The following is a 22,298-nucleotide window of genomic DNA, read 5'->3' as shown; positions in this document are numbered from 1 at the left end:
TCTGTCACTCTAATTTGGTCTGAAATATCTCCGATAAGTGTCTCTCTGTGGTCCAGCGTGGAGGAAGCTCCCACAGACAGGATAAACGCTAGGCCCCGCCCGTTAGCTAACACCGGCTAACGCTTTCTCGTGAACTTATTAGAGATATTTCAGACCAAACTAGAGAAATAGAGACCGGAGTCTTAATTAATTAATCAATCAATCCATGAAATGCTTCAACGCAAGAACATGCAGTTTATTAAATCATAAACTTATTATATATAGATTTTAAAATTAAGTCTATACCTATAATTAAATCTGATGTAATTTTGTCTTAATAAATGATTCCTGTCTTCCTGTTTTAATAAATTGTCGTATTTTAAACAAGTACTTAAGTTATCTGTTGCAATTTGGTACTCCCCATATTTTAACCCAAGCCATAATTTATTTAATTTTGATGGCAGTTTTTATATGATAAACATAGAAGTCATGCGTATGGCATAAAACATGTTCTTGATTATCTTTAGAAAAAAAGTCTGGCGTGTGTTTTGTTTTGTTTTGTTGGCCATCCTTTATTCCAATCGACCAAAACTTAATTCTGCACAACAAATTACCTTCAGAAGTCAAATTTCTGAGTGTGCTTGTTTGGAATTTAAACCCAGTAGAAACAGAGCTGTTCTGTGAAGGACTGAGGTTTGCTGGATAACCGTGATGGATAAACGGCATCATAAAGACCAAGAAGCACAGAAGACAGCTCAGGTATAAGCTTTGGAGATGTTGAAGCAGAGTTGGGTTATTGATTGATTGATTGGATGGATTTCCATCTAATCTGAGGCAACTTTGAGTGAACTGAAAAACAAATTTGTTGGAGAAACAACGCAAAGTATCTGTAATTACAACAAAGTATTGACTGAGCATGGCTAAATACAAATATAGGTCACACTTTTCAGATAGTTCATTATTAAAAAAAAAAAGTAATACATAAACCATGAAAAATTTTCTTTAAGCTCCACTTTTATTAGTGGAGAACTAAAACAAATGATAGAATAATTGTTTGCTAAAATAACGGCGAGTTGCAAGTTCAAAATATGAAAAAGTTAAAGGAGAATGTTTTCGCTGGCGATAAATAGGTAATAAAATCACACGAATCGAGACTGTTGACACAGTTCAGGTTTTGTCGTCGAGCTGAATTAGTTGGAGGGTGTCGGAAAATGTTTCGTTTACCGTCCTCAGAATGTCCCGGGGTCACAACGCTCCCAGGTCTTGTTTACATTTCGTTCCTCTTTCTGCATCTCCAAAATGAAGCATTCAGTTGAATTTCTGTGGTGGCGGGGGTGCGGTCTCTGGCTGAGTCAGGATTTGTATAGCAGCTGCGGTTGGCACAGCGGCGCAGCGGCATGTTTGTAAGAGGATATGCGAGTGTGCAAGCATGGACTGTACGGACAACGTCTCCTGGTTCATCCACAACTCAAACTCTCCTTTCATTTCGGAAACAACTCCAGGGTCGCTGTGACCGTGCAGACATTCGCTCTCGGCTCAGCTCCTTTATGGGTTTTTAAAAAAAAAAAAGAAATAAAAAATTAATGTTTTTTTTAATGTTTTCTGCAGATTTGCTTTATTGCAGGCTAGAGTTCATAGAAAAGTTAAGTCATAAATGACAGGAGCCTCTACAGCATCATTTAAGGCTCCAGAAGCATTACAACATGTCAACACAGGCGAGGCAAAATTTCTCATAATTTACAACACTCGTTTCTTGATTGGGCTGTTTTTAATTTTCGCTCTGGATGAAGTGAAAAATGTAACTCTCCATCTCTCCTTCTCTCTCTCTTTTTAAGCTGTTCTTCTGCTTGCCTGGTGAAGTCACCACTGTTGATGAGGCTTGTTGTTACGGCAACCCTCGCATCAAGAGGTTGCTGCTCCGGAGCTCGCTGTTGTCCCCAGAATAGAATAGCAAACATTCGCTTCTTGACGTTGCAACATCGCAACGCATCTTGAAATCATTTTGAGTTGGTAGCAAACAAAACTCTCAAACGTCCGACATAAATCTTTTTTTTTTTTTGGGGGGGGGGGTGCGGGGGGTTTAAGAGAGAGGTGGTCCAGCTTTCACAACTGCTTAACGTTGCCATTTCCATCAGGCTTATTTTGCTCTCCATGCGTGTTCAGAAAAAACTATTCTCCATAGCAATAATGGAGGAAGTGAGGGTCTCGATGCAATTGGCACTTCTATAAAGGTCTTTTCAAGGTCGCACCTGTGCACTCTGGGTATCCTGTGGAATAGATTTTTTTCTTCATGTTTAAGTAAAGGTCATCGAATCCTCACATCTTTGACCTGTTTTGATATTTACAAGTGCAAACATTTCAGACCAATTATTTTGTCATTTCACTTGGTCGTTTCGAAATTTGGGATCGTGATCGACGTACCCAAACACTAATAGATTGAAACAGAAATCTCAGCTGATGCACATCCTTTGTTTATAACTCTGCTTCACATCTCACACACAACCGCTAAATGAAAGACAGTCCTCAGTCTAAATTATGTCATTGGAGCTGTTTACTTATTGAGCGTTTTTTGATTCGAGCTCATTTACTTTCAAGCTACTTTTGATTCCAGCGAAGCTATTAAATCAGTAGGTCACTGCCACCCGAAAACACCATTATTTAAAAAGAGACAAACGAACCTCATTCATCATCCTGTTGCTATATTAGTGTATCTGCTATTTTGTTGTTGATGTTGTGGTAGGGATTTATTTCTGAAATTTGTTTAGGTGGAAACAGTTTTTAAGAATTTCCCCATTGTTGGTAGGATTTTCACAAAAACACAATTTTGCTGGACGATAGATTGTCCAGGATGTTTTTGCGATAAGTGATAATATTATTTTGAGACCATTTTCAAGTAAGCTTTTGAGGTGGTGTAATACCATTACAATGTAAGATCAATAGTCTTAAATTTCTTGGAACTGGAGGACATTTTAAAAATATCCCAAATACACAAACACAACAGCAATGAAATAAATCTAGAACGCTGTGTAAGCAAATGTCCTTCAAAAGGGAAGGCCAGTTGAGACCAATGCATCAGACCGAAGACTTTTATATCCAGTCTTTGGCAGAAAGAGAGAGAAAGAAAAGGGAAAACATTAAAATGGCAATGATCGGGTTTATTTTTAATTTATTATGTGATTAATTGCTTATTTCTGGATGCCTAACCATCGGGCCAAAAAATATTTCAATTAAAATGAGAAAATTATCTGAACCGAAGTGTTTTATTAATAGTTGTAGTGTTGTTGTTTTTTCCTCAGCTTTATTAGAGATGATCTGACCAGTTTCAGATGTTTTGCCTGCAATTTTGGGTATTTCTATGTCCAAGAAGTGCATTCAAAGTATTTTAGCCTTCTGATGTAGACGACATCAATTGGTTGAATTGCAAAAGTCTGATCATCCTTCAGTCAAAATTTTAATAGTTTGATTCTCTTCTCTTTTAATTCTTATACTGTCTCCAAATGTGTTTTTTTTTTACTTTGAGGTGGTCTTGATTAAAATATATAATGTTAGTTGCCACTCTTCCTATCACTTATCATTACGAGGAAGAAGCAACATTTTTGACATCTTTCAGCAGAAATGGGACATGCACACCGACGGGTTCTGTGGTAGCTGTATTAATAATAAATAAACTTTAAATGTTTAACTGCATTCTTTCGTAGCACCGTCCCAACACACATAACTTGCTTCTGAAAAAGCAAAAATAAAAGTGCGAATGAGAAGTATAAAGTTTGACAACTGTCAGGAGTAAGACTTGTTGTTCAGTGTACTCCGACTCTGCATTGTCCTTTGCCTCTTCCCCTACAAGTGCAAACGGCTTGATTAGAGGTAGGCTTAATCACTCAGCAGATGGAACAGAGTACAGTGTCGCTAAGACAAAAACAAACCCACACTTGGATTATGGCGCGCGTGTGTCTGCTTGTACACGTGCCTTACGAGTGTGTTTGTGTCCAGTCGGTCTGACCAGCTCTGATTCAACGCTTGGAACACATTCCCAGGAGACACAGCGTACTCTCTCAAGAGGTTCTAGATAAAGTCTAGAACCTCTTGAGGTTAATTCTTATACCGTGGTCAGATGGTCACCCTGCATCTGACCACTCTTTATTTTTGTGAAATATTGACGATGCAGTAACATACAACAATGGTACTACCAAAACAGGTAGGTTTTGTATGTTATTGCCGAACATAACAAAACGTAGGTTTATGTTGCATTTAGGATGATGAGCCTGGTATGAGGTTGTCACTGTATGATAACCTTGAGTAAAAATATAACGCTGTATGCAGCAAAAAATGAAAGCCTGAAAGGAATTTCTCTTTGTTCTGCTGCGCAAAAAAGCAACTTATTGATAATATTGCTAATGTTTTCTGTGTATCATGCTAGTTTATTTTGGCTTTGATGCATTATACTGAAGTAAAGCTATAGACACATTTATATTATATTTAGAAATATTCTAACAAGGGAAGCACATATTTGAAAATCTGAGCAGGTACTGATATTATGGATGAACAATATATAAGCATTGACATCAGTTTCAGCTAATATTAGTAAGTTTTTTAACCTATCAATTAAATAAAACTTGGCAGATATGAACAAGCGCAATTTATTTTTGCCTGGCTGTTATTGTTTTTTTTCCCCCAAAGGAGTCAAAATGGTAGGGAAATGTGTATATTGGTCATCAGCCATAAGAACAATATTAATATTGGATTTCAATATCAGCCTAAATTTTCATATCTGCACAATAATAATTGATATCTGACATAAAGACTGCTGTTATGACTGATGACTGATTTTAACCAATATAATATGTCATATAGATTTTACTGCAACCACTGCAGTAAAATCACCACTGTGTGTCTGCTTCAGTTAATCCTGTGCTGCATCACTGTCAGATGGCCAAACAAATACCATGACCTCCTCTCCTCCAAAACCAAAAATAAGTATCGGTTGTTAATATTGACCCAGTTTTATTTATTGGACCGATACAGATATGTCAAAAAAAGTTTTTTTAGGGCTTTTTTTTGTTGTTGTTTTCTTTTATTATTGTCACTGAATTTCCTCTACAGAATTATTCTAAAAGTACCGGAAAATTTTAGATGTTTCCTGTCATCAGGTTGGAAACTTTTTATTTTTTGGAAAAAAAAACGCCCCAACAACAACATAGTTTTACACAAAATGTATCCAAAAGTTTTATGTTTTCTTTATTTATTACTGGGCCTTTATTACTAGACTGCCCAATAAATTGTTCCAGAAGTTATTGCGAAAAACGATACCATTGTTGTTTTGAGACCGTTTTGAAGTGATATAATGTGGCAATGGAAAAATAATAATGCAAGAGCATGTTCTAAAAGATCAGTAAACCTCAAATAAACAAAACAACAAATAAAGTGAGTTTTGAAGTCTTTTAAATGAAATTGTGTTTAAAAATAGGGGCTTGATGAGACCAAAACGCCAAACTGCTGAACAAAAGATAAAGATAAATTATACCAATGGAAATTACTGAGTTTGTTTTAATTTATCATTCAATTAATTGATGTATTGATTATTGTGACAGACTCTACAAAAATGACAACAAATTTACTAGATCAATAATGACCTTTTTTTTCTTTTTTCTTCTGAAATTTCAGAGGTTGTTTATTTTTTTTGTAATCATTGTGTCTCGGCCACTTTCCCGTTAGTATCTAAGCTGTAGATCAGATGTTGGCATATAAAAGGCAGTGACGTTCATCCAAGCAGATTTTTAATACAAGGTGCCAGAAATACCACATTATGCCAGATATTGCATTTAATCTGTCCTTTTTGTCTTTACTGTTGGAGGGAAGGAAAGGTGTAGTGGCCCTCCTTACGTCACTTGATTGGCAGTATGCAGCAACAGCTGGGGGAGGGGGAGCGTTGTTGCTAAATCTGTTAATTTTTAAACTCTTTGTATACAGTGATGCTTGTAAAATTGGCCCAGTTGGAATGGCGACGAGCTAAAATGCTGTCATTCCTTATGTAACGGGCTGTAAAACGTCCGAGCGTGACGAGTAGAATTTTCCGTATGCCTTCTCCTCTTTGGCGTTTCGAAAACTGTAAAAATCTGCCGGGGCCCGGCGAAAGCCAGCGGGACATGAAAGCCACTTTTCAGCTGCTGCTCTCTGTTTCCCCTTATAACTCGATTGTGGATTCTGTTTCACCTAGGCTCTGTCAACACACGAAACCGGCCAGTTGAAAGAAAAGAAAAGGAGTAGTACGGGGAGGAGGGAGCGGGGAGCTGGGAGGGGCCGAAGTTGTGAAACTGGCGTCAGACCATCTTTTGAGTGGAATTCTTTGCCGGGGTCAGAGTGCAGGCGCTGCAGTGTTGGCGCTGTGATTGGCTGAGGAAAGGTGAAATGAAAACCACGGTAAACTTTTGACCCCGGCGCAGCGGCACTGCAGGAACGCCCAGGCTCTGCTCCGGCGTGGTGGAACAGAGCCCGCTCTCTTCCTGTGTTTACTCCACCAATCCAACAGGGACGGAGGGGAGAACAGGAGGAAGAGAAAAGGGGGAGGGGAAAAGAGAAAGGCACAAGTGAGAAGAAGGAGAGGAGAGAGAGGAGAGAGAGGGATGGGGGGGAAACTATCACAGTAGCGCAGCTAAAACGTGTACAAAACAGAATCCTTTTGTTTCTCTGCTCCGCAGCTAAAAATATTTTCAGTTTAATTGCAGCGGCTGAAAATGTGTTCACACTTACACGAGATTTGTTGGATCACTGCAGCTGCTGTGGTTTCTACGAGAGGAGGGCTGTGTGTTATCAGAGTGGGCAGCTTGGAGGCTGATCAGACCCGGGCTCCTCCGATAAAAGGCTGTTTCCCCATTGATTAATGAACTCATTTCCATAATATTAGCTTTGTGCCTTCACAGCACACTGCTTTTTTTTATTGTTTTGTTTTGGTTTACTTTGGATGGTAGCCTTCACGTCCCATATACATCCCAGCGTGTCAAGCTTGGTTTTCCACATCTTGCAGTTTGTGGGAGGGGAAAAAAATTGAGAAATGCAAAGCAGGCTGTCAAAGCCCTTGTGTGTGTTCAGCAAGGTGGGGAAGGTGCTTTTTTTTTTTTTTAAGAGGAAACAAGAGTCTTAGGAAGACACTTTCTTTGCTTTGAAGTACATTTTCTGTCTCGCCACATTTTTCTAGAAATCACTAACAAATTTCCTTCTTATTAAATTGTCTGTAGTTTTTCTACAGTTGGCTCTGGTTGTGTTTCTTGGTGGCAAATCGCTCTACATTCCCATCCTCCTCTTACATTTGCGTCATAGGGTTAGCTTTAAGTGAAACTCAATTCCCATAGCTCCCAAAGTCTGCAAAAGTCACTCAGCCATGCCTCTGAATATAGCCTTTTTCTTATACCAAGCTTTTAGAAAGACCTTTTTAAAAAGGTGTCTTTATTTTGTGTAGGGCTGCAAAATAAACGTTTATTTTAGTATTCGATTAATCTACTGATTATTCAGGCGATTTATTGATTAGTCGGACAAAAAAAAAATCACATCCTTCAGAATTTATATTTAAAGCCTTTTATATGATTTCAGAAATGCATCAGGATGTGTGCTGTGGTGGCGCAGGGGTTAGCAAACCCCATGTTAGGAGGCCTCAGTTCTTGACGTGGACGTCGCAGGTTCGACTCCCGGTCCTGGTGACCTTTGCTGTCTTCCCCCTTCTCCTCGCCCTCTTTTCTGTCTGCCTACTGTCAAAAATACGAGCCACTAGCGCCGCAAAAACTCTTCTGAGAAAAAAATGATTTAAAAAGGAAATGCATTAGAAGATGCTCATGAACAAATAATTCAATTCCCTTTTTTAGATAAAAAGAAAAATTACATTTTACTGCCTAAAACGCAATTACAATAAATGCTTGATGTGACCATTTACAAATGACTATAAAAACCATAAACCTGGGGTGCTGCAGGGGCAAAGCACGACCCCCATATGGAGGTCTTAGGCGTGTGTAAAACAACACAGTCACACATAAACTTGTCAACAACATTTCGATGTCCACTCTTGTCTCATTCGTTTAATTAGTGGCAGCGTTTTCTTCTGATATTATCTTCATCTGAAACATCCAGAGTAATATTTGACCAGGTTCATTTGGCTACAAAAAATGTGCTGTGAACTGTCATCTCACTTCCATAGAGGAGCTTTGCCACGCTAGCAGCGCGCTAACACTAGCTTGTTTCCTCGCTGTGTTTTAGTAACTGGTGATTCACTTGATGTTTTCCTGAGGTTGAGGTGAATTTAAGGTGATGGAAGACACGGGCAGAGATTTCTACTGGTTAATTAAATTATAGAAAACTGGTTTCCATCTGAGACTTTCCTGTTACTGACCTACACTAATCCTAGCCCAAACCCTTACCCTAAAACTTGTGGTTTTATTTTCTTTAGATAAAACCCACATCTGTGAGCTCTCATCCTCATATGAACAAATTCCACATTGTTTGGAGTTTTGCAGCAGACACTGTGTCTTCTCCAGTTTGCAGCTGGTTCGATGCATATCATCCACTGACAAGGACCCAGTTCCTTTCAGACACACGGAGCAGAGAAACAAAAACTCTGACAAGGCCACAAGATTCATTCCTCTGTCTTGATGATATGTGATTCAGTGATTTATCAGGATAAACAAAATATTTTAGCCAACTGAGCTAACTTGATAAAATAATGACCTTCCTGCTCTAACAGTGCTCTTTTATTGGACATGTCTTGTAAGCGGAAAAAAAGTGAGGCTTATTGCTGCCAAGCAGCAAGCAGATGTACTCAATAATCAATCAGCTTCTCAGCAGTGAGCGATGAATGGCATTTTCAATATTATTCACAACAAAACATAAAATTACCCTTCACAAAGATTTTTTATATGACGTTTTGCTTTATAACTTCTTAAACATTCACTTCTATTGTAAACTAGCATCAGTATTGCTGTTGTAAAGTAACTATATTGACAATGAGGAAATTCAACTGTGCTAAGAATTTAATATCTAGACTTCAAAATATTGAGGAGATGTATAAACCCTCATCCTCAATAGCACTTTAAGGTAAATGACATCAGTAAATGTTTTGGAACAAACGTTCCTCGTAGTTTTTGAAGCTGCTCCTATGAGACAAGTCAGATTCAGGGTCCAGTAACGCTGTGGAAAAATGTATTTTTACCACATCAGCCATCTTTGACTTGTTCTTCCCATTTGTGGCGCATGTCCTGCCCATCCTCCTCCTGCTCTTCCTCCTTCTCTTGCACCAGTTATTGTCTGCTTTCCAACAAAAGATGCACATCGCTAGAGGAAAACCCCATGAGCAGACCTAATTTTGTGCACCGTATTTCTAAATCAGTGTAGTCATTTTTCACTGAAACTTGAAGGGTTTCAGTTGAATCTGCGAAACTGCATCTCATCACGGTTGCACTGCTGATGCACGCTCATCTTGTGCATGTGTGTGTTTAGATGAACATCCCCAGTGAATACCCATAACAATCCAGAAGCATGTGGGACACAGAATGTGGCAAAAATAATTATACTAATAGGACTAGACCTTGACCATTAATCCGTCCTTGCACCTAACAAACACAATGATGTGGGCCACTAAAGCTACAGCAGATTCAGAACGGTTGTCCATTGTGTTTGTCGACTTATAAATGAAAGATTTAAGACAACAGCAGATTGTATAACAACACAGACGGGATTAATTTAGATCACTTCTATGTAAATGATTCAGATAGTCACATAAGATTCAGTAGGAAAGTTATTATCTTCTTGCTCTTATTGCTCAGAATTGCTTCTTGGAAAACTTTTAAATTCAAGTCGATTTTAAATTCGCCATGTTTATTCCTTCATTAGTTCATGATCATAAAACCATTTATTTTCTCCTTATTTGTTAAAACTGGATCCGCTTTTGTTCCTGTTCAAGTGTAGAAAACTCGTTCAGTCGTTCTCAAAGTTTGAAACACCGTTCTTGATTTAGACCATTACAGTCCTACCTATTGGACCCTATTTATTGTACGAGTAGTAAAGTTAAAGATGATAGTCCTGGAAATGTAACTCCAACAAGTCGGCCAACCAACGGAAACTCAGCGCTGCTGTTTGACTTCAGCAGAACCTGGAATCAAAGTGAAATGTCCCTGCTAGCCAAGGTGGAGGCTGGGGTTTTGTGGAGGCCCTTTGTTCAGAGTCTGGATGGTTTTATGTTCCGCAAAAGGTGGAGAAGTTCTTTGAAGAAAAGAGGAAGTCATTCTTTTCTTTTGTTGGCTTTTTGCACTTGATCTCTCAAGACTCCAGTTAGCGCCTTTTTTGTTGTTGTTTTATTACCTTGTCTGGGTTCTCCCTGTGTGTGGTGGTGGTTGTGGTAAATACATGATACTAGACTATTAAAGTAGGCCAGATGGCTTATAATTTACTATGGGCTGCAAATATACCTTTGTTTTGGGATATAATTTTTAAAGCAAAGAACTTAATATGTAAGCTGAATGTTCATTCTTGAGGGAATTGAGTCATATATGTGTTCCCCAGTTTGTGTGATCTTTGTTTTGGGTGGGCCAGTGTTTATTGTTGGGCCTGCCACTCTTTGTCCTGAGGAAGCTCAGATTGCAGGCTTTATTTAAGGCTCTTCAGGAATGTCCTTCTTTCTATTCTCGTCCCGACCGACTCAAACTCTTGCTGCTCTGGCCTTTGGCCAAATGACTAAAAATCAAATCGGACCATTCTGTAACAATATTTTGACGTACAGCATCTGAATTTTTCTTTTTTCCATCCTTGCCAGGTTAAGAGAAATACCAATACCATAGAGACTTTAAAAACGGCAAGTTGTGATTGTATGTTAACCAGCTAGCTCTCAAGCTGGGCCAAAAATACTGGCTAGCTAATAAATTTCACTGATTGCTATTTGTTGAATTGCAAATATTTTACCACCCAAATGATGTCTAGAGGTTTACCAATCTGCTTGCTGCTCAGAAAATAATGAGCTCCAGGTGAGTCAGTAATGCTCTCAGCATGCAGCCCCTTTGAAATCAGCCAAGGCACCAAACGGCATTGGTCTGTCTCTACACTTGGATATTTGAAACCAATTAAAAAACAAGTACAAAAGTTGTAAGACTTAGTTTACAGTTTGACCACCCAGTCAGTGTAGTAATGGAAAACCAAGCCACAAAATCTTTTGGAAGAAGTGTTGAGCCAAAACAGCAAAAACACGAGCCAAGAAAAAAGATGAAACGTCTCGTCAAAGAAAGCTCCCTTATAAATTATGTTTAAAAATGCATAAATAAAGACGGTTATCAGGATGGAAATGTAAACACCAAGTTGTATGATCAATAAAGGGTTTAAATGGGAGTATCCAATAAATGTTCTCAGTTGTAAGAGCCATCATATTGTAACAAGCTAACTCTGACAGCACAACTTGCTTGGCATGGCGCCAATCTGCTACTATCTACAAACACATGCTAGTGTAATATAGCAGAGCTCATACGCAAAATTCTCAGAATCGATTTTTACTGTCACAGTTTCCACTGAAGTGATGAAAAATCGGTTGGTTCCTGGTAAATTCAAGTTTTCCTCATAATTTTTTTCCACTGCGTGTTGTGTAGACTAGACAACTCCCAGGTGTCACCTTCGCCATGACCTTTAGAGTTTTGTCTAACCTTTAGTTTAGTGTACCGAGTTCCCTTTTACTTTGAAATCTGACCTATTCCAGCTTTGACCGATTCTGATTTTTTTTTCCAATGTGTGTAACAAATCAAGTGACACAAGCACTTTTGATGGAGGCACTACTTTTTAAATTTAGCAGAAAATTATAAAAAGCTGCCAATTTTTCCAACAAAAACATTTATCCATATCTTTATCACAAATGATAGCTGATCAGAGGCAGATTGGTCGGACTGGTTTCACCAGTGTGAACTTTGCTGCCGGTTCTGCTGGTGTACACAATTGTCCACTGTTTTGATGAGTCATCGTACGGTGGCATTATTGGAAATCGTCCCGCTCAGAAAACGGCTGCTTCCTCAAACCTCGAAGGGGAAACCGAAAAAAACTCCAAAAACTCAATGTGGACAACAATTAGCTACGTTTTACTGAAAAGACATGCTGCAATATTTATGTACTGTATTTATGTAGGAAATAATCTGAGGCTTCTTTGGTCAGAAATGAAACCATTTGACTCGATCTTTTTGGAGCGGTATCGAGCAGCGAAGACGCAGATCACCCGTTGGAGAAATCCTACCTGAAAAGGATTGTTTTGTGGCTCTGTATACATTGTGATGCAAATTTAAACTATATTTTTTATGCTTTACTCTTTAAATGAGAGGATCTAACATTTCAAACGGCTGTTTTTGTACACGACGTAATAACCTACAGTATAATGAGATCCTGTCCGTAAAATGTTTTTCAATATAGCAGCTTCAGTTTCCTTATTAAGGTGGTTTTCTTGAATAGCGTTGGGCTCAGTGTAGTGTCTCATTTCCCTGCCCCTCCCCCTACCTGTCTCTCCCTCCTCCCTCCTGTCTTTTTTTTTTTTTTTTTTTTCTCTAATTCTAACCAGTCAGCTGGACTCCTCCTCTCCCTCCTGCGCTGCATAATGACACAGTGCTTAAACCTCCTGGTCTGAATTACACTTTAGTTCTAGAGCTTACTAATGCATGTTGACTGCGTATCTCTGCCAGGACACTAAAATAATATCACTGATCAAATGAGATCAGTAAAATAATATCACTGATCAAATGAGATCAGTAAAATAATATCACTGATCAAATGAGATCAGTAAAATAATATCACTGATCAAATGAGATCAGTGATATTATTTTCAAAAGATCTAGATCTCAACAGGGTTTACCTGGTTAAATAAAGGAAATAAATAATAATAATAATAATATGTATGAGTACGAAACAAATAGCATTTGGACAGATGATAGAAAAGGAATGGAAAAAGGGTGTGTGTGATGCTTTTCTGTGTGTGGGTGTGTGTTTTTTTAATTATTCAACAGCAGCATTAGCTCGGTTGCAGTCTTGTGTTTAGGGCTGATGTGATCAGTGGTCTGTGGTCGGTCGGGGGGGGGGATCACACTTAGACACACACACAAACACTGAGGGTGGAAGCAGCTTGTAATTCACACTCCATCTGGCTACAATGGCTGTGAGGCGAAAATCGAGGCTAAAACCAAATGGTTACGTCACGAGGATTTTTCCTCTCTTTTTGGTTCCTACTGTAATTTATATATATAGCTGCTACTTTGGTAGGAGTGTTAAAAGGTCATTGTCTTATTTTTGTACTTGCATTGTTAAAGTGACTCTATTGTAGGTATATTTTTAGAACTCTGCCTTCAGGTCAAAATTATTCAAGTTCATGATGAAACCCAACTATTCTGGTTTCATCTAAGGTTTAAAATAACAACCTAAAGCGAAGATGCATATTTGAAATTTTGCGTGCCATTTTGTGATCTTTGTTCTTTAGAAAAAGCTCGACCCGACTGATCTAAGCGAAAGCATATTTTGTTTCAATAAATATAATTTGAAAACAGAATTGAACATGTTTTCCTAGGCGTCCTTCGGTAAGCAGTCATTAATTATTTAGATTTGGAGCAGAGGGGATGTCATTCTATTTGTGGGAAAGAGCAGTCGGTGTTTAAAAGGGGTTTTACTTTGGCAGAACAGACAAAAGATAAGTGTTGACATTTTTAAAGTGCGTTAATTCCACTCAATTCAAAAATACTTCATTTAATCCCAAAGAGAGATTAAATGATTGAGCTTAGTTGATAAATTTAGCATTCTATATTAGCAATGGCATTGTAAAAAATGCTCTTTGTGTGTATAGTAGCGAACTATAAAGCTTGATGTTAACTCCCAAATGTTCCTTAAAAGGTTGAAAGGTAAAAGGGATAATACAGAGCAACTTTAACCTCATCTTCCTTTCTGTTTACATCTAGATACAGATATAAATTGAGTCTTCTTCCCTCATTAATAGTGTAAAGTGGCGAATTGTCTGATGAGGAGGGAAATTTATTATTATTATTTTTTAATGTAAATAATTGACCAGTTCTGGTGCATCTATAATTAAGTGACACCAGTTTGGGATGCATGTTTTTTGCTAGCACTTGGCTTTCAACTTTAGCTAAACCCCAAGTCAACTTTTTTTTCACAGAAAAACTGTGTAATTTGGTCCTTGCAGGCACTACCTTTACTTTGTCTATGCAAATTTTCTTGTAAACTTAATTCTGCAATATTTGACCTAAAACTGCCTCAGTGCTGCCCTCTTCAGGTTCATGGGTGGCTACTGCAGTTGAATGTTCCTACTGGGTACAAACTGTTCAGCTCAGTCGACGTGAGCGCTGAAACTGACGACCGTACGTAGGAAGCAAAAGGTGCTCACGACAGCATCCGCTTCTCGCTCGGTCAGGACCGTATCTGCAGAGCAGTTTATGATCTCGCTTGTTTTTGCCAAACTCTCCAACAACAGAGAAGAAAGTTGCTAGATTTTGTCGCTGGTCGTTTATTTTGGGGGTAGGAAAATGGCTAGAGGGGTTTGAAAAGTACTGCAGGGTCTAAGTTGGCAACAGTGGTGTCCCTCGTCTTGTCCACTCCTCTCATCCCCACATGAGCCGGGAAAGTTCTGTGGCTCCGCCCACTTTGGGATGTTTCAAAAAATTGTATGGTTATACTTTTACTGTGAGATTAGTTACACTTCAAAGCTCTTGTGAAATAAAATTTTATCAGAAACAAAAACAAATATTTCATTTGTTATAGTACTCTTTAATGTTCTAACTTTATGTATTCAAAAATCTTCAGAAAGTCTAATGATGATGTTTTGATAATCATCAAAACAGATAACTATAACCTATTTTTGGCAGATAGATCATAAAAGTAGTTTTGTTCTGTTTTGTTTTGGGTTTTTGTTTTTTTTTACCTGACGAGGCCCAATCATTAGCAACTGGCTGATTGGCTTTTATTAGCCAAGGTCTATTGGCTGATGAAGGCCGATCATCAGCCAATAGGAATCACAATGCATTGTGAAAGAATTAACATTTACGAATATTCATTAGTAACGCTACAGCCGAACGTTTCAGTTTGTTTAATTGTGATAGACTTGCACAAAACTTCACACTAATTAACAAATGGAAGCAAAAATAATTCTGGGTTTGTAAATGATTAAAAAAAAAAAAAAACATCTATGTGGCCTCACTTTGATGCACCTTAATAAAATAACTGGTAAGTAAGAATGTATCCGTCTGCAATTTAACACCACAGAAAAAATATTTAAACTATTTAAATGCACTAAAGTTTACAGGACAGCATGTGTGAGAACTGAAGGGGTTCAAATACGTTTTGAATGCACTTTAGTCATTGACTTTGGTCAGGAATGGCAGGGAAGCAGACTGATAAAGAGAATATGTAAATGGGGTGGATGGGTGGCAGCATTTCCAGGAAAGGGAAGTGATGACGCTGTGGAACACACTGAGGGGAGAGCGCAAACAGGATGCTATCTGCTGCGACTTCCTGTGCAATTTTAGAAATGAGTGCTTTCCCATGAATCTCTGAATGGATAAATGTATGAGGAGCCGAAGCCCTGCTGACGTACAGAGGCATCCAGGCCTTCGCGTAGCGCCACAGTTCATGACTTTAATCTGTTCTTCTGTTCTCAGGAGATGTTGAGAAGTCACGCAGGCCCTGAATGGAGTTTGACTGGGACTCATTCTGCCTGAGGTGAGCCTGTAGTCAGCACTGAACTGAGCAAATCACCCACCTCTGATCTCAGCCCTTGGAGGGCAACCCATGAGAGTTTCAAACCATTTTGATCATCTACTCGTTATCTGCCGCAGATTTCATTCTCGTTAAAAAAAATGAATAAAGTTGCTGCCATCTTGTTAATGCTGTTCAAGTTTTTTGTGCACCGTCTTCCTTTTTCTTGAGGCTGCAAATTAATCTATTCAAACGTCAAACAAGATCCCGTGACTGCACTTGTTCCATAAACCTGACCCTGTTCTCAAAGTCCGCTTCCTTATAGCGCCGGTCCGAAACACTCGCCATCAAAGCCCGAACGCGCGAGCCTGACCGAGGGCTGGTGTCGCCTCTTTCTGCTGCTGCAGAGGTGAAACCAGGAAGGGAGAAGATCGGCGGGTTGAGGGGCGGAAAGCAGGGCAGCGAGAGTCACAGACAAGCACTTTTAGAGAGAAAGAGAAAGAGGGTGAGAGGTGGGGGCGCTGAAAGGTAGACGAGACGCGCAGCAGGAGATGCAGATTTATGATGCGGAGCACACTTCTGACTGACTTGGTGTAGTTGTTGTATTTGGAGCAGTGGTAGGTGACTGGGCGGCATGTCCTAGCCTGCAAATACAGAGCTGGCATTGCATAATAGTCCCTATCCATCCTACAGTGTTCCTCTCCTGAATGAGCTCACTCACCGTAGACAGAAAGAAATCCACCTTTGGAAGGTTTTCTTTTCCTTTTTTCTTTTTTTTTTTTTAGAACGATTCGTTTGTAAAGTGTCACACAGCAACCCTGCACTGCAAAAACACAGATTCTTGCAGAGTATTTTTGTTTACTTTCTATGTTTAACACAATAATTCCTTAATGTTGATGAAAAAGCACTGGCACATGGCAAAATCATCTTATAAGTGACGTAATCTGCAGGGGAAATTGGTATTTTTCATCAAGATTAAAGAACAATTGACAGAAAACCAGCTCCTGTATCTTGCTGAAAAGTTTCTTGCGAGTTAGTTCTGTTTCATAACACATTTGCACAAGAAGCTTCATAAAAATACTTGGTAAGATTCAGTATTTTTGCAGTGCGTGTGCTGTTCAGGGTGGGAATCGGAAAGAGCGGTGACCTTAGTAGCTGGCTACAGGGGTTTCCTCTAATGTGAACTCTGTGGGGTCAGACACGGGGCAGTGCCAGAGCAAGAAAACAAGGGCAGGGTCCTGAAGCAGGGAGGAGTTGAGAGGGAAGTTAAAATTATTGGAGGAAAAGTAGAAGCAGACTGCAGGGATATTTTCTTGTTAGTAACTGGAGTGTGTCTCTGGGTAACTCCAAGTCTTCACGTCTCGTTCATTGCTCAGGAAGTTGGACAAAGAAGCTAGCTGGTGAATATGTGTGTTGCTGCCCTTCTCTTTTTTTCTTTTTTTTCTTTTTTTTTTTTCTCTACCCCCTCATAGTACAGCGACATGTCTGAGCATGCGACTCTTGCGAGTGTGGTTGGTGTGAGCAGTGTGCGCATACGCTGTTGCTAACAGAGAGGTAGTGGGTAGGCTGGCTGAACGCAGGATGACCCATCTCCCCCGAGGCTTCAAATCACTACATCATCATCAGTCCCTCCGCGCAGTGGAACAGATGAGATTTCACTCCCATCAAACATGGAAGCACAGAGTGAGAGGCTGCTCCGCCAAACGGAGAGTCTGTCTGGATAACACCGTAGAAAACTACGATCTAATGTTCCCATGAAAAGTCAGCTGATCGATAGGCGATATGTTCAGAAATAAAACCACATCTAAGTAATCTCGTAACCCAGTTTGCGGTGATTGGGCACAAACGTGTCGGCACGCTTGGTTTGTGCTTTCATTGATCACGTTGCATGGTTTGTGTGCGTTCCAGGTGCTGATATGTGCTGAAGATGAGTGGCGTAGGAGACAACTCGTTAGAGCCGCTGTGCTCCGACCGCAAACGCAAACTGTCCAGCTGCGACACGCCGGGTCTGGGGTGAGTGCGAGATCCCCGGCGTCGGAACGGCTTCGAACGTCCGCCGCTCTCGAAACGCCCCCCCCTTGCCCCCCCGGAGGTGAGGTTGTCATGGCAACGTGTCTAAACCTCCCTTCCCCTCCCCGGCAGGTGTGACAAGCGCCGGAGGGAGCAGGAGAGCAAATACATCGAAGAGCTGGCGGAGCTCATCTCCGCCAACCTCTCCAACATCGACAGCTTCAACGTCAAGCCTGACAAATGTGCCATTCTCAAGGAGACCGTGAGGCAGATCAGGCAAATAAAAGAGCAAGGTACAGACGCCTCGGCTCGAATTGGTCGCATATATACATTTTAAGCGAGAGAAAGCACACGAGAAACATGTGATTTGCTTTTATTTCCCCCCTTCTTTCAAATTTAGCTTTTATTTTGTATTATGTCAAGGGAGAACAGTGTATTTAGGCAAATCAAGTATATTTGTAACACATATTTCAGCAACAGTGTTGTTCAAAGTGATTAAGTTTAGACCGTGAAGACATAAGACAGTGACCAATCAGGAAACAGGCAATAAACATTACATTTTGTCAGTTGCCACCATCAAAATCATCAAGTAAATTCACATCAAGTGTATTGATTTATCGAATCACAGGCAATTTGAAACAGGTGGGTTTTTAGCCTTGATTTAAAGGAACACACTGTTTCAACATTATTGCAGTTTTCTGGAAGTTTGTTCACAATAAAAAATGTGCTGCAGTGCACCGATTTTCGTTGTTTTGGGCAATGAACTGATACTGATGCATGTGAAGCTGATCTTATCCAATTCTGCAAAGGTCAACAGGGAATGGGAGGTTACATATGGTCACTGCAATGTTGCCGACTTAGCAACTTTGTCACTATTTTTAGTGACTTTTTGGACCAAAGAAATTGGTATTGGCAGACCAGGCTTTTTAAAGATCAGGGATTGGTCAGAAAACTGCATCGGTGTAGGGGGAAAAAGCTAAAAGTATATTATAAAGGCAATAAAGCAAAGTCTTCAGCTGCCTTGTTCCAGAATCTAAATTGTCAATATTAGTTGACGGTGAGGGAAATGTGTTGTGCAATCTTTTCAAATTTAAATTTAAATCACCTAAAAAGGTTGATTTGTAAACAGTGGATAAAGTTAGGCTTAAGGACAGATGACGCCGGTGATGAAGTGCAGTGCGAGGTTGATGGCAGGGGCACTTCACGGCAGCGTCCAGTCGGGCTGTTTGTGTTGCCTGGGGTAAATGAACACCAGTAATTGAAACCAGTCCTTGGTGGTCACGGCCCGAGGCTGTTGTTGGTGACAGCGTGCATCTGGTAGTGCCAAACTGTGCCTCTCGCTTTAAAACCAATGACAACAGAGACATAAAAGGCACACGCTAATATGTTTTTTTAACCCACATGTTATTTTGCGATTGTTTTTATTTTAGGAATTAGAAATGAACTATTGTCACAAATTTTTTCATCACTGGTTTTTGCTAAACTTTGACCTGGTGATCTTAATTTTTCTTAAAATACATACTAGAAGAAGCTATAAGGAGAGCATTCAAAATATTTTCTAGCTTTCCTGCCATCATTAGTTATTTATGTTGGCGACGGAGGCCACATCAGAGGACTGTACTTCTAGCATTGCTGATTCATCATTCTCAGCATATGTTCTCTCAAGAATGTGAAGCTTTACTTCTGCTGTAGGAAGCGGATCAGTTCAAAACCTCAGCACACGCCGATACCTTCACTGACCCGATCTTGATTTCTTGTCTGAATTCATCACATCGTTATTGACAGACAAGTCTTTTCTTTTATACGTTTTACCCTGATTAGGGTTGAATCTGTGGAGATGAAGGTGAGCAATCGCATCCGGAGGGTAAGTATGTTGTGCAGCCAGGTTGCCATAGTGACAGAATAAAGCAGGATGACATTTCTCCCTTTTTCTTTCAAGCGTATTTCTTTTGTTATTATTGACTCTTCAACACACCGGTGCTCACGTCCTAGATCTTTGGAAGATCTGCAGATATATATGTTTGTATGTATGTATGTACGCTGTGTTCTGCTTCACATCTGCTGTAGAGTCATGCTCTACAGATGACCCTGCTATATGGGGTGGTATCTATTAAAGACTCAAGCATGTGGTGATTGTAAAAATAGAAAGGCATGCAAGCCAACCATGCACAGAGGACTTGTGCTTCCCTCTGGTGGCCACTTTTGGGATTTTATAAAATGGTTAAGGTAGTCCCACCATTCCATTCAAGATGAATAATAGGAATTATTAGTTTGAAAGGTTCACATTGAACATCGTACCTTTACCGTTCTCTTTGTGGGTCTCCTGTCTCTCTAGGAAAGAGCTCTTGCAATGACGACGACGTGCAGAAAGCAGACGTGTCCTCTACTGGTCAGGGGGTCATTGACAAGGACCATCTGGGTCCCCTGCTCCTGCAGGTCAGTTGACATTGATAATCTCCCCCCCGAGGCAACGGGCCGGCTCACTGATCCCCGCTCAACATGTTTTAAAATAAGTCGCGGTCATTGAGAATAAATGTTCTCGTCGTCGCTGCTCTCAGGCGCTGGACGGCTTTCTGTTTGTGGTGAACCGAGAGGGCAGCATCGTGTTCGTGTCTGACAACGTGACACAATACCTGCAGTACAAGCAGGAGGAGCTGATCAACACCAGCGTGTACAACATCATCCACGATGAGGACAGGGACGAGTTTCGCCGGAACCTGCCCAAGTCTAGTGGTGAGGCACCTACCAACACGAAGACGCTGGATGCAGGATGTTGCCTGATCAGTGACGTTCACCCGCTTTACCTTCTGCCTCTTTCTGTCTCTCTTCAAAGCACCAAACGGGGCACCTTGGGGTGGAGATGTGCCCCAACAGAAAAGCCGAACCTTTAGCTGTCGTATGCTGGTGAACCTGGTTTATGGTCAGAGTCATGGGTTGCCTGAAGAGAGACCAGGTGGCCAGCGTTACGAGACAATGCAGTGTTTTGCTCTCACTCAACCTCGAGCCATGATGGAGGAGGGAGATGGTAATTATTGTTCCCAGCTTTGAATATCTAAGGGTGGATTCTGTATTGCATTATGGCAGGGGTGTCAAAATCCAGTCCTCAAGGGCTGCTGTCTTGCAGTTTTTAAATGTGCCACAGGTACAAAACACAGGAATGAAATGGCTTAATTACCTCCTCCTGGTGTAGATCAGCTCTTCAGAGCCTTAATGACCTAATTATTCTATTCAGGTGTGGTACAGCAGAGACACATGTAAAAGTTGCAGGACACTGGGCCTGAGGACTGGAGTTTGACACCAGTGTATTACCGGTTTCCCTCTGGGATTCCTTTTTTTAAACTGTGGTGGTGGGCTGTCTGAACTCTTGACACCACTCTGTGGACAATTCAAATTTTCTCTCAGACAAAAAGAGAAATCTTCTGATTAACCATGCTCTTGTTCTTATGTCTTTGTTGTTGTTGTTGTTTAAATAAGCCAAATTTTTTAACTTGTGTGTCCTGTTTTGTTTTATCAAAACAAGAGAGTCCTGTTTTGATAAAACAAAACAGGACTCTCTTGTCCTGTTTTGCAAACGAGATCTTGGATCTCAATGAGACAACATGTATAAATAAAAGTCAAATAAGAGAAATTTAAAAAAATAATACTGATAATAATAAAATGGAGCCTTCAAATCATATTTCAAATATTATGTCTAATGAAGGCTGAACTGTATTAACTATATTACAGTCGTTCAAATATGTAACTGATTACAGTTGTTTTCAAAGGCTTAAATTAAAAATCTTTCTTGGGTATCTCTCTTTGACCTTTTCTCTCCATCTGGTTTCTCTATTCTTCCTTCACTCCAGAGAGCATTAACAAAATTAACATTTCACAATACTTAATGTTAAACACTGATTATATTTAATATAAGTCTGCAAATACAGACTATAGATATGTGTTTATATCCAGCTCTGAAAAAATGAAGAGTTGACCGCACTGAACCTCTTTGAAAATCTCATGGTTATTCCATCACATATTGATTTCTGAACTCATCTGTAGTTAAAACTTTTAAATACTAATACAACGATTATTGCCGTTTCTAAATGAATATGAATTTGTTTTGTTTGCATTATTTGATGTCTGACAGTGTTACATCTTTGTCGATATCTTGACTATTTCTCATTTCCTTGAAATAAATACAAAATCTTTGCTTGAAATTTCGGAGGCATGTTCGTTTTACTCAAAGATTTACCTATAAAGAGTAAAATCATAGAAATTGATCAGTTTTAGTGCTCTATTACATTTTTCTAGAGCTGTATACTTTATTTAAAATAATGTGAATTCTTAAGGTGTGTCGGCTTTCGATCAATCACATGTCGACTATTTAGATCCATATATTTTTGTTCAATTACTGCATTTCGGGGTTGTTCTTTTCAGTACTCTGTTTTTGTGGGATCTAAATTCTGTCGTATTCTGGAGTTATCCAACGTTGAGCTGCAGTTCAGTCCAATCGGGTCTAACCCTCCTTGCCTCTTTCCTCAGATTTACAGTCATGTATGATCTGCGTAGCGCGACGAATCACGGCGGTCGAGAGGACAGAGAGGTTCAGCACTCGCCATGAGCTCTCTGGTAAGCGTGCG

General features: G+C 39.8%; 1 protein-coding gene across 3 annotated transcripts in view; it reads left to right on the top strand.

Moving 5' to 3' along the window:
- The window catches only part of ncoa3 (nuclear receptor coactivator 3), a 42,291-nt gene that overhangs the window by 8,312 nt on the left and 11,681 nt on the right, over positions 1-22,298 (top strand). For 2 of the 3 annotated variants that reach the window (XM_055027180.1, XM_055027178.1), the window contains exons 2-8: positions 15,633-15,693; positions 17,578-17,682; positions 17,812-17,972; positions 20,015-20,115; positions 20,238-20,412; positions 20,513-20,704; positions 22,201-22,287. In XM_055027180.1, coding sequence (XP_054883155.1) covers positions 17,597-17,682; positions 17,812-17,972; positions 20,015-20,115; positions 20,238-20,412; positions 20,513-20,704; positions 22,201-22,287 — 802 coding nt within the window. In that variant the 5' untranslated portion in view covers positions 15,633-15,693; positions 17,578-17,596. The remainder of the gene's footprint in view (positions 1-15,632; positions 15,694-17,577; positions 17,683-17,811; positions 17,973-20,014; positions 20,116-20,237; positions 20,413-20,512; positions 20,705-22,200; positions 22,288-22,298) is intronic. The other variant, XM_055027179.1, reaches the window with a different exon arrangement.

This window comes from Poeciliopsis prolifica, unplaced genomic scaffold (genome assembly GCF_027474105.1).
Source record: "Poeciliopsis prolifica strain line A6 unplaced genomic scaffold, Auburn_PproV2 SCAFFOLD003, whole genome shotgun sequence".
NCBI lineage: Eukaryota > Metazoa > Chordata > Actinopteri > Cyprinodontiformes > Poeciliidae > Poeciliopsis > Poeciliopsis prolifica.
Note: the sequence above shows the minus strand (reverse complement) of the source record. Positions and strands in the feature narration are given on the sequence as shown.